At 31.7% G+C, this 13709-nt stretch overlaps 1 protein-coding gene across 5 annotated transcripts in view; it reads left to right on the top strand.

Moving 5' to 3' along the window:
- The window catches only part of Cep85l (centrosomal protein 85 like), a 231621-nt gene that overhangs the window by 169281 nt on the left and 48631 nt on the right, over window positions 1-13709 (top strand). For all 5 annotated transcript variants that reach the window (XM_046466993.2, XM_058586244.1, XM_058586243.1 and 2 more), the window contains one exon: window positions 777-894. In XM_046466993.2, the coding sequence (XP_046322949.1) occupies window positions 777-894 (118 nt within the window). The remainder of the gene's footprint in view (window positions 1-776; window positions 895-13709) is intronic.

The raw sequence follows: 13709 nt of genomic DNA, 5'->3' as shown, positions 1-13709 counted from the left end.
GGGTTTGAACCGAAAGGTACTTAGCTACTGAGCCACTTCCCTGCTTTCTTTTTTTAATGTTTTATTTTGAGACAGGATCTTACTAAACTGCTTAGGGCCTTCCTAAATTGTTAAGGCTGGCTTTGATCCTTTGACCTCATGATCCTCCTAGAATGGTAATTGGGTTGGGTGATCTTTATAAAAATAGCTTTCTCCCCTGACAATGAGATTATCATTATCAATAACTTTTATTGGTATAAACCATTCAGTAGATTTTGGATGAATGAAAATAACAGTTTTAAATAATGACATTTCAGACTAGGAGGTAACATTTATTATGTTAGGTAGCAAGAATAAAGAAAGCAAAGCATGATGTTGATAGAATTTAAAAAGAATATCTATGTGGGCTGGGGATGTGGCTCAAGTGGTAGCATGCTTGCCTGGCATGCGTGGGGCGCTGGGTTCGATTCTCAGCACCACATAAAAATAAAATAAAAATGTTATATCCACCGAAAACTAAAAAATAAATATTAAAAAAATTCTCTCTCTCTTTTTTTTAAAAAAAGAATATCCATTAAAGACCACATTCTGCACAAGTACTAGAACTACTCCAGAGTGTGTATAAATTCAACTTTAATTCTGCATATTAAAAAAACTAAACAAATTTCCTCTTATGGTTTCTAAAATTTATAGTGCTTTTAAAATCTCATGTAAAATTTTTAAATACTAAAATTGCTTTTAACTGTTTCTTAGAGAAGTACATTCTTTATAATATGATCTCAATTTGTATTTTATAGGCAAAAGCAACAAATCACCCACCTACATGAGAGGATAAGGGATAATGAACTACGGGCACAACATGCCATGTTAGGGCATTATGTAAATTGTGAAGATTCTTATGTGGCTAGTTTGCAGGTAAGACTACAGAGGATTTTGTAGTTGTTGTTTAATAGTAAATTGTATTAATAATATACCTAGCTTATAAAATCAGGACATTTTAAATGAAGGTTTTAAATTAGTATATTTACATGGTTCATATTTATATGTGTGGCAAAAGGTGTCCACCTATAATCTTCCTTTTGTCCAGTTCTTCCCACATATAGCAGAAGCTATTGTTACCAGTTTCTAGTGTATACTTTCAGAGTTGATACATATAAGCAGATGTAAATATATTTTATTCCCTTGTATTTATAAGAAATATCAATATGGGCATTGGCATCTTGTTTTTTCCCTTATATTATTTAAAATTGTATAAAATTCAGTTATTATTTTCATACCACTACATAGATAACACTACTTTATTTTCTATTTTAGAAAAATAGCATGCTTTTAGTCTATTTTCTGTTCACCAAAATTTGGGTTATTTTCTGTTTGATCTTTAATAAATGATACTCTCAATAGCCTTTTATAAATATTCTTTGAGTCATGTGCAAATATTTTCATAAATTATTTTTTCTTTTTAAGAACCATATGTTTTCCTAAAACTGAAAACTTTTCAGATAAGACTTCTCAGTGTTTTATGAAGTTTGTAATTTTTATTGATATTGTCAAATTGCCATTCAGGAAAGCATTATGTATGACTTCCCCTCTTCTACTTCCTGCCTCTCAGCCATACTAACAGAATCTGTTACCAAACTTTTGGAATTTTTGCCCTTTGTTAAGTTATATAAAAGTCATGATTGGAGGGAGTTATCTCCATATGGCTTCAACATATATTTCTTAATAGTGATGTTAAGCTTCTTTTTATATATTAAAAGATTGCTTCATATTTCTCTTTCTTTGAATTAGCTTTTCATATTCTTTGCTCATTTTTCTGTTAGGTTTTGGGGGTTTGCTAATTTTATACAAACAATATACATAAAAATAAAAATTATGTATAGAAGAAATTAGCCTTTTGTCTGTACTTTGATTGGAAAATATGTTTTTCCAAATTTGTCATATTTTCTATTTATATAATCCTGTTTCTTTTTCCTCCATTTTTTTCCTACTGTAAACTCAAATTCTAATGAGTATTTTATAAATGACTTCCACCTTTACAAATGAGCCCGTTTAAAAATCAATCATTAAACATCCCGTGTTAAATTTTGAGGTGACAAAAGTGAAGAAAAGTTTCTGCTTTCGTGGATCTTAGAATTTACAGAGGGAGGAACCATATATGAAAGCACATTTATTCTCCCCCCCCCCCCCAAAAAAAAAATACTGTATTCGCTAGGATAAAGCAGTATCTAGGCCTTGGGTCTAGAAATGTGAATGTTGGTTTTCCCTGTAATAACAATGTAAGGATCTGTGAGACCTTGCAACAAAATTTATCTAGCTGAAGGGCTATTTTCTCCAGTTGTTACTTTTTAAGAGTTTTCCTTAACACTTCTTTTTGTTTTTATATATAAACTTTATTGACACGTTTATTCCCCAAAAGCGGGGTGGTGGTGTTTTTATTGGGATCAAAAGTGAGGCCTGATTTAGCTTTCTGGTGGTATGTACTTCTATTTTTTTTTTTTTTTTGGAAAATTTGGTCCTCTTTGTTAAGGTTTTATTCCTAGATTTAAAAAAAAATTACTTGAAGTGGAATTTTTCCTTCATTGTATCTTCGGTATGTTACTTATAAATATTAAAGACATGGAATCAGAAAATATTGAAGAACAAATAACTGTTGGATTTACCTGAAGCAGAGGCATTTAACAAAGATTCCAGCTTGCTTTCTATACTTAAGTTACTAATAAATCAAAATACTTCATTTATATATGATTTCATATGACTTTAATCACATAATAACAAGCTTATATGGTATAGTACTGAGATTAATAGTATTTTTATGCTGTGTATCTAGTCTAATTTGATTTGTTAATGGTAATCTTAGTAGAACCAGTTTCTTCTTATAAATCAGTATTCTAAATAAGTGTTTTTCTTGAATTATATGGTTATATTACTAAAAGAATGTAAAAATAGGTATCTGAGGGCTAAAAAAAGAATTTTTTTTTCTTTTTTTAAAGCATAACACTAGGCCAGTAGAGGGCTCTCCATGTTAGTCTGCAAGGTCAGATAAAACTATCTGTAGGATATGGAAAAGGTGTGGCTAAAAATATTAGAATTTTGAATCACATAGAGAATTGAAATATCATTAAAATTGATTTAAAAATGTCAGAACAGTTTATAAAAGGTAATATAAGGAAAATACTAAGTGGGTATAATAAATATAGATGGTAAGTTTTTTTCTATGAACTAGATATAGAGATCTAATAAAATGGCAAAGGATAGAAGAAATAAGATGATAATAAAACATTTCTTTAGCAAAATAATTTTTACCTGAGATCTTAACATTAATTTTTTATGTATAGAATTTTCTGTTTCATAAAATTTTTATTTTCTGTGTTTCACTTTTTATGTTTCATAATTTGAATAATTCCATTAGTACATTTGAAAAACAAAGTTAGACTTCTATTCTGTATATTCTAAAGTGAAGTCAATTTGTAAAATTTATAAAATTTTATTAATTTATAGATGGAAAACATTCTTGAGAAGTAATTTCCATTTGACTATTAAAAACTTAAGATTATAATTAAGATGTCTCCTTAAAAGTAGATATTACTACACATCTCATTGCTGGACACAGTTTTTCCTAAAACTGAAAACTTTTCAGATAATTTTTATGATTAATAGCATTAAAGAGCAGTTTATACTTAGAAATTTTGGTTTAAACCATATTAAGTTTAAATCTACATATTAAGTTTAAATCTACAGTTAGAATGTCTTATGGGAAAAATAAATATGAAGGAACTGTTTTTTATTTTGTTAGTTGAAGAGATTTCTTTTTTCCATATACATGTATACCTTGAAAATATTAACTTAATGAAATGTATTTTTAAACTTTATTAATGAATTGTTGTATCCTTTTTCTTTCCATTTATGTCATTTTCTTCTATTTTTCGTTTATTTTTTTTTTCTGCTACCAAGTCCTTTGGTTCTGATAAGCATTTAATAAGTAAGTTCCACCTTTACAGACAAGCCTGTTTTATAAACCATTAATCATCTAATGTGTTAAATGTTGGCGGCACAAGTGTAAAGAACAATTTATATCTTCATGATCTCAAATCCTGTAGAAGGAGACTATATACAAAATTTATCCATTTACATTAAAATTATTTGTATTCACTATGGAAAAGATATTATTTCAGCTCTAGTAATATAAATGTGAGTGAATTTGGTTTTGCTTGAAAGAATGTGTAATCTTAAAAGAAACAAAGGCAAACAACAGACTATTGTCAAATGTTGGAAGTACCCAAAGTGGTTATATATGAAGTTCTGTGAGAACCCCTACTGAGAATGTATAAATTAATCTTCCAAAAGTCAGAGTAGTCTCACTGTTGGAAGTGATATCTAATCTGAGAACCAATAAACTAAATGAATTTAGCCAGGTGAAAGGAGTAGCAGAAGAACAGTGTTTGAGGCACACCATACAAGATGTGAAGAGGCCCAGAGGAATGAGGGGAAATGAAGGATTTGGAAAACTACCAATTATTCTGTATGGATGAAGTTTAAAATGAGAGAAAAGTAGTCCTAACAGATGTGGTTGAAGAGGTAAGTAGAGGCCACATGTTTTCAAAGACCTGAGACAGTAAAGGGCCTATCTTTCTCGGGTTTGCTATATTAATATTATTTAACATCCTCTTTTACTCTCCAAAGTATCCAAGTTTGGTTACTTTGATAGCATAATGTAGACTATATTTAAGATAGATGGTACTACAGATAGGGAAACCAGTCAGGAAGGTAAATCAGTAGTCCAAAGGTTTAGTGAACACCCAAATTTTAAAACAGTGCTCAGTATGAAAGGAAGAGTATTTATTAAACATGTTTGACCAAGTATAGTCAAATGAACCAGATGTAGTGACTTATTTATGTGATGAGTGATAGATAATGATTGCCTAGTATCTGATGGGACAGTTATTTATAGTATCAGTGATCACAATGGAGACTATTATGTTAGAAATAGGTTTAGATAAGAAAAATAATTAAATTTACATGTTGTCAATTTTGGGTTGAGAATGATGTTGATTTTCATGATTGAAGGTCTGAGCCAGAGGTGAAAGATTTAGGTGTCCTTAGTTTAAGTGTGTGATGGTTGAAGCCTTGGGCATGATTATGTATTCAAGGAAATGTTTGTGCAATGAGAAGAAATGGGATCTGGAACTAAAGGCAGGGAAGAACAGTAGTTTGGAGGTAGTAAAAGCGCACAATTTGTGATGGAGCCTGGGACAGGGGAGCTACAATAGAACTAAAGGAAAGAAAGTATTTCTCCACAGAGAGGAAGTGATTGTATGCAGGAAATTTAGAGAAGGTAGATACATGCTGAAAAGATTGTTACTAAATGTAGAAATTAAAACATTCTGACCTTAGATTTCTTTATGATTAATTTTATGTAAAATTTCAATTATATTTTGTCTTGCTTACAGAACCCATTTTTGTGGTGCAGATTTTTTTCTTACACAGTTGATAAAGTATAGTTTTCAAGTCTCTGGTTCATATGTGCTTTTTAATTTTCATTTGGTTTTGTTTTCAGTCAGGGGGAGGAGGCTACACTAGTGTAATAAGTAAAATTGGAATCTTTTATTATTTCTAACCAGCCATGTGTCCTGTGTAACTACTTCTCTGAACATTTTCATTCCAGAAAAAGTAGACTTCAAAGTAAGGAAAGTTATTAGGAATTAACAAAATGGTCAATATTCTAAAAAGACAGAACAATACTTAAGGTGTATGTAATTAACAATAAGATGTCAAAATACATGAAAGAAAAAACTTATGGAACTACAAGAAGAAATAGATAAATCCATTGGTTGAAGATTTTAACAACTTTCTATAAGAAATGGAAAGACTCAAAAGGGGAAAAAAAATTCAAAGAAGATAGCCGATCTCAATAATCACATCTACCAACTGGATGAATTGATATTTATGCACTGCTTATTCAACAGCAGCACCACACATTGGAACATTCACCAAGACAAACAACATTCTGAGTCTTAAGCACACCTTAATAATATTGGAATATAAGAAATTATCTACCTACTATGGTCTAATTAGACCACAGTATAATTAAACTAGTAATAAAAAACAGAAAGATAGCTCGTAAATTCTAATATTTATAGATTATACAACATATCTATAAATAATATGTGGGATAAAGAGGAACTCTTATGAAACAATTAAAAATATAGTTTTTAATTATATCATAAATATAATTTATGAAAACTTGTGAGATCCAAGTAAAGTAATGCTTGAAGAAAATTTATAGCATTTAACTGAATGCATATATTAGAAAATGAGATCTAAAATTAATCATCTAAGACTGCACCCTAGGGAATTTGAAAATGTAGAAAAAATTAAATCTGAAGCAGAAAAACATAATAAAAATTAGAGCAGAAAGCTATGAAACTAGCAATAAAAATGAATTTGGTTTAAAAAATTAAAAATGTTTTTTTAAAAATATTAACAAAATTGATATGCCTTTAGCAAAGCTAATTAAAAAGGAACATATATTACTAATATCAGAAATGAAAGAGGGCATGTACTACAGATCTCACTGACATAAAAAAAGGACTATTATGAATCCCATTATGTACATAAAACTTGCTAACCTTGATGAGATGGATAATTCTTTGAAAGACACAATTGCCAAACTCACATAAGAAGAGTTAATTTCTAGGGCTCTCTTTATAAAAGAAGTTAAATCAGTAAGTAATAACTTCCCAGTCAGAAAGGACCAGGCCCAAATGGGTTCAGTGGTAAATTCAAACATTTAAGGGCTGGGATCTAGCTTAGCTGCAGATTGCACAACAGCATGTACAAGGTCCTAAATTCAATCCTTGGCACTACCACCCCAAAATTTAAGAAAGAAACTAATGATACCAATTCTTTACAGTTTTTGTCTAGATTACAGAAAAAGAGATTACTTTTCTCTTTCTATGAAAACAGCACTTCCCTAAACCAAAATAAGACAAAAACAAGGCAAACATTACAAGAAAGTAAAACCAGAGACCCCCCCCAAAAAAGTATTTTCTTGAGGATTATTATATTTAACTATAGATATTATATAATGTTCTACAATGTATCATTGATCTATGTTTTAATAAAATCTAATCCTTTTCATTAAAAAGAACTTGCAAAAAAATCATAAAATATTAGCAAATCAAAGCTATAATGTATAAAAATAATTCTATATTATCACTTGGTGGGATTTATCCAAGATGTGCAAGGCTGGTTCAACTAATGTACTTCATCACAACAGACTAAAGAGGAAAAAGACCACATGACCATATCAATAAATGCAGAGAAAGCACTTTACAAAATCCAGTGTCCATTCACGATTAAAAACTCAGAAAGACCTGGCATATTGGTGCCCACCTGTAGTCCCAGCACTCAAGAAGCTGATGCAGGAGTCCAGAAGTTGGAGACCAGCATGGACAACATAGTAAGACTCATCTTAAGAGGGAAAACAAAAAAATTAAAATAAGACTCTGCAAACTAAAAATAGAAGGGAAATCCCTCAACTTATTAAAGAACTCAATTAAATCTATAGCTAACATGAAACTTAGTGGGAAGAAACTTAAAAGCTTTCCTACTTAAATCAGAACAAGGAAAGAATGTTTTCTCTCCACACTGCTTTTCATATTGAAAGTCCTAGCTCATTCAATAAGATGAAAAGGAAAAAATAATAAATCAAATTATCTTTGTTCATGGATGACATGAGCATCTATGAGGAATATCTGCAAGAACTGACAAAAAATAAAAACTCCTGGAACTCAGGTAATTTTAGCAAAACCATACAATGCAAAGTAAAACATACACAAATCAATCAACAATGAACAAATGGAATATAAAAATTTAAAACTTATTATCATTTATATTAGCAAAAAAAGTAAACCTGATAAAATATGTGCAAAATCTACATGAGGAAACCTAAAAATCTCTGATGAAATATACATAAAAACAAAATAGAGGTAGTCTTTGTTTATAAATAGGAAGACAATATTGGAAATTATAAATTATTATGTCAGTTCTTCCCAGTTTGATTTACAGACTCAATACAATCCCAACCAAAATCTCACCAAGTTATTTGGTGGACATCAACAAACTAATCATAAGGTTTATATGGAGTGGTTCAGAACAGCCAGCACAATATTATAGAACAACAACAAAACTTAGGACTGACACTGACTCAAGACTTATAATAAAGCTACAGTAATCAAAATGGTTTAGGATCAATGATAGAATATACAAACAGATCAGTGGAACAAAATAAAGAGAACAGAAATAGACCCACATAAATATAGTCAACTGATCTTTGACCAAGGAGCAAAGGCAATACAATGAAACAAAGGTAGTCCTTTCAACAAATGGTGCTGGAACAAACAGACATGCATATGCAAAAAAGAAAAACAAAAGCCTGAATCTAGACATAGACACAGAACTTACATTCTTTTTTTTTTTTTGGTTGTTCAAAACATTACAAAGCTCATGACATATCATCTTTCATACATTTGATTCAAGTGAGTTATGAACTCCCATTATTACCCCAAATACAAATTGCAGAATCACATCAGTTACACATTCACATTTTTACATAATGCCATATTAGTGACTGTTGTATTCTGCTGCCTTTCCTATCCCCTACTATCCCCCCTCCCCTCCCCTCCCATCTTCCCTCTCTACCTCATCTGTTGCTGTTCAGTTCTCTCCCTTGTTTTTCCCCCCCCTTTCCCCTCACAACCTCTTATATGTGATTTCGTATAACATTGAGGGTTTCCTTCCATTTCCATGCAATTTCCTTTCTCTCTCCCTTTCCCTCCCACCACTCGTCTCTGTTTAAAAATTTACTCAAAATGGACCATATACCTGAAACTAAACCATAATAGTAGAAAACTTCTAAAAAAAATTGCAGAAAACATAATGATCTTGGCTATAGAGATGACTTTCTAGATATAGAAAAAAAAGACAAGATCCCTAAAAGAAATAATAGATAAACTGAACTTCATTAAAATTAAAAATTTCTGCTCTGTGAGAAACAGTGGCAATAGAATAAGAAGACAAGTCACAGATAAAAGAAACTATATGAAAAAGATATATCTGATAGAAAAGTATTATTCAAAATATACAAAGAACTCTTAAAATTCAATAATAGAAAACCAAATAAACCATTTTAAAACTGAGCAAAAGATTTGGAACAAGCAGCTCACTAAAGAAGACACACAAATGGCAAATAAGCATATGCAAAGATGTTCACCTTGTCCTTGAGGAACTGTTAATTGAATTAACAAGGAGACTCCTCTTTACAGCAGAATGGCTGAAATACAAAATACTGACAATAATGGTGAGGAAGTGGGGTAACCGGACAATTTTGGAAAGGCCCAAATGATACCATTTGGAAGATGGCTTGACAGTTTCTTACAAAAACTAAACACACTCTTACCAAGGAATCCAACAATTGTGCTTCTCTAGTATTTATCCAAGGAATTGAAAACTTAGGTCCACACAAAAATTTGCACACAGATGTACAGCAGCTGTGACAGGATTAAATATATATTTGGTCTTCATCCCCATTTCCTGACATATTGCTCTCTTAAAACTGTGGAAATCTCTGGAATGTTAAGAATGTCTTTTGTATGATAATGAGGTTTTATGATAATGAGGTTAACTGTGGCTGGTGGACCTTAGATATCTTCAGGAGGGGATCTGGTCACTGGAAAGTTCAGGGCATAATTAGAAGGTTGGGATTTTCAGTCCCAACCCCTACCTCCTGGGAAGAGAAAGGGATTGAGTAACCAATCACACCTACATAATGAATCTTCCTTATAAACCCAGATGAACTGAGTCCCGAGAGCTTTCAGATAGCCAATCATGTAAGAGGTTCCTGGTGGGTGCTTGGAGAGGTAACTGAATGCCTCCAGTAACTCTCCACCCCTTCTTGCATACCTCCACATAAATATTATCTGGAGTACAGATATCTAGATGGTGACAACTGGAGAATATGTAGAATTAATTGTTTGGTATCTGGGGAACCAAAACCCATACAGGTGTATCAGAAGTAACTGTGCTGTGTGAAGAGTAGAAAGTAAGAACTTTGGTTTTTCTACATTGCTACAGCACCTTTATTCATAATTGTCAAACACAGAGATGTCCTTTAGTTGACAAACACAAAGTTAAATGTGAAAACATTACAGATGGTGGAATATTATTTGGCACTAAAAAGAAATGAACTATCAGGCATCAAAAGATGTGGAGGAACCTTAAATATTACGAAGTGAAAAAAAGAAGACAGTCTGAAAAAAAGACTGGCTGAATAAAATGTACTATATGTTTCCAATTATGTGACATTTTGGGAAAGGCAGAGTTATGGAGGCAATAAAAAAAGTTGCCAGGTTAAGGGAAACTGGGATTTGAATAGGAAGAATACAGAAGATTCTTAGAACAGTAAAACTACTCTGTATGGTACTGTGGTAGTGATTACAGCCAGGATACGTGATCATATTTTGACATCTGATACTATATGGTGGATACGTGTCATTATAAATTTGTCAAAACCCATAATGATGTGCAGCATATAAATGATGGGTGCTTAATGATAAGTATGTGTCAATGTAGGTCTTGATTGTAACAAATGTACTTTGAGGTTTAGAATGTCCATAGTGGAGGAGGTTGTGGTGGGGGGAGACACTGGATACGGGAAACCTGTACTTTCCACTCAATTTTGCTTCCCATTCTAAAAAATACTTATTAATTTTTTAAAAATTTAATACAGGTGTTTCTCCTATAAAGCAACATAAACATGCCTGGAAAAAAAACAATACACTAAAATTAATAGGACTTACCAAAAAGTAAGGATCAGGGTGTTTCATCAAATCTATGCAACTTTAAACTAGATCACTAATGAAAAACTGTGACTTGGGGAAAAACAACAACAACAACAACAACAAACATTCTGGACAGACATTCTGTAGTTCCCATTCATAGCTGAAAAATCAATTTATTGTTACTTATATTCTTGGTAATTGCCATTCTGAATGAAGTGAGAGGGAATCTCAGTGCAGTTTTAATTTGCATTTCTGTCATTGCTATAGATTTTGAACATTTTTTTCATATATTTGTTGGCCATTTGTATTTCTTCTTCTCTTCAGTGCCTGTTCAGTTCTTTTGCCCATTTATTGATTGGGTTATTTATTTATTTATGGTGTTATTTGAGTTTTTTTATGTATCCTGGAGATTAATGCTCTATCTGAGGTGCAGATGGCAAAAGATTTTTTTCCCATTCTGTAGGCTTTCTCTTCACACTTGTTTCCTTTGCTGTGAATAAGCTTTTTAATTTGATACCGTCCCATTAATTGATTGTTGATTTTATTTCTTGTGCTTTAGGAGTCTTGTTAAGGAAGTCAGTTCTAAGCTTACATGTTGGAGTATTGAGCTTATATTTTCTTATAGTAGCTGAAAGGTTTCTTATCTATCACCCAGGTCTTTGATCCACTTTGAGTTTTGTACAGGGTTAGAGATAGGGGTTAAATTTTATTCTACTGGGCTGGGATTGTGGCTCAAGGGGTAGAGCGCTAGCCTAGCAGGGCGGGACCGGATGGATTCTCAGCACCACATAAAAATAAAGGCATTGTGTTGTGTCCATCTACAAAAAAGATCCTCCCTCCCTCCCTCTCTCCCTCCCCCCCCTTTCTTAAAAAAAAAAAAAATTCATTCTACTATATATGGATTTCCAGTTTTCCCAGCACTAATTGTTGAAGAAGCTATTTTTCTCCATGTGTTTTTTTGACACCTTTGTCTAGTATGAGTACTGTATTTATGTGAGGTTGTCCTGTGTCTTCAGTTCCATTGGTTTCATGCCTGTTTTGGTGCCAATACCATGCCTTTTTTGTTACTTTCTTTGGTGTTCTGTGGTTTTCACTGTAGAGGTCTTTCACTTTCTTTTAGATTGATTCCTCAATTTATTTTTTATTTTATTTCTTTTGAGGCTGTTGTGAATGGTATGGTTTTCCTAATTTCTCTTTCAGCTCATTTGTTGTTGGAGTATAGGAACACAATGATTTCTGAGTATTAATTTGCATCCTACTACTTTGTTGAATTCATTTTAAGTTCTAGAAGTTTTCTGGTGGAGTCTTCTAAATATATAATCATGTCATCAGCAGACAGAGATGGTTTGAGCTCTTCTTTTCCTATTTGTATCCCTTCAATTTCTTTCTTTTGCCTAATTGTTCTGGCTAAAGTTTGAATAGAAGTGGTGAAAACCAAGACAGCATCCCTGTCTTGTTCCTGTTTTTACAGATTATGCTTTCAATTTTTCTCCATTTAGAATGATGATGGCCTTGGGTTTGTTATATAACTTTCACAATGTTGAGTTATGTTCCTTCTATCCCTATATGTTCTAATGTTTTCAACATAAATGGATGCTATCTTTTGTTAAATGCTTTCTGCATCTATGGAATAATCATGTTATTCTTGTCTTTATGTCTTTTTATGTGATGAATTACATTTATTGATTTCCCATATGTTGAGCCATCCTTGCCTTCCTGGGATGAAATGCAAGGCAATCCTGAGAGTGTGCTGGCCACATGGTACATTATCTTTTAAATATGATTTTATATGGTTTGCCAGTATTTTATTAAGAATTGTTGCACCTATGTTCATCAGGGATACTTTCTTCCCTTGATGTGTATTTGTCTGGTTTTGGTATCAGGTTAATACTAGCTTCATAGAATGAGTTTGGAAGGTTTCCCTCCTTTTCCTATTACATGGAATAATTTGAGGAGGATTGGTGTTAGTTCTTTGTAGGTCTGGTAGAACTTGGTTGAAAATCTATTCAGTCCTGGACTTTTCTTTGTTGGTAGGCTTTTTGATGGCTTTTTTAGTTTCATTACTTGAAACTGATCATTTGAATTTTCTCTATCTTAGTTGTTCAATTAGGGTAGGTGATATATCTCCAGGAATTTGTTGATGTCTTCAGAATTTTCTAGCTTAATGAAGTATAAATTTTTAAAATATTTTCTGATTGTCCTCTGTATTTCAGTAGTGTCTGTGCCAATAATTCCTTTTTCATCACAGATTTTAATAATTTGAGTTTTTTTACTCTTTCCTTTGGTTAGCTTGGCTAAGAGTATCAATTTTGTTTATTCTTTCAAAGAACCAACTTTGTTTTGTTGATTTTTAAAATTTTTTTAAAAATCTAAATCTCATTAATTTTGGTTCTGATTTTATTTCCTGTCTTCTGATTTTGGTGTTGATTTGCTCTTCTTTTTCTAGGGCCTTGAGCTGTAGTGTAAGATTATTTATTTGGTATCTTTCTGTTCTTTTAATATATGCACTCAATGCTATGAATTTTCCTCTTTGAACTGCGCTCAAAATCTTCTCAGAGATTTTGATATGATATAACATATCAAAATCATATGACATACATATCATATATATTCTGATTTACTTCTAAGTATTTTAAAAATTTTGCCCCTGATTTCTCTTCTGTTATTCATTCATCATTCAATAGTATATTATTTACTCACCAGGTAATAGTTTCTTTTTATCTTACCATTGATTTCTACTTTCATTTCATTATGATCTAATAGAATGTGAGGTACTATTCTCTATTATTTTGTATTTGCTAAGAATTTCTTTTTGGCCTAAAATATGGTCTTTCTTAGAAAATATTCCATATGCTGCTGAAAAGAAAGTATATTCAGTTATTGTTAAAATAT

This window comes from Marmota monax, unplaced genomic scaffold (genome assembly GCF_021218885.2).
Source record: "Marmota monax isolate L192 unplaced genomic scaffold, Marmota_monax_Labrador192_F-V1.1 WCK01_AAM20220418_F8-fsc00140, whole genome shotgun sequence".
Lineage (NCBI taxonomy): Eukaryota > Metazoa > Chordata > Mammalia > Rodentia > Sciuridae > Marmota > Marmota monax.
The sequence above is the reverse complement of the archived record's forward strand: the minus strand, read 5'-3'. Positions and strand labels throughout refer to the sequence as shown.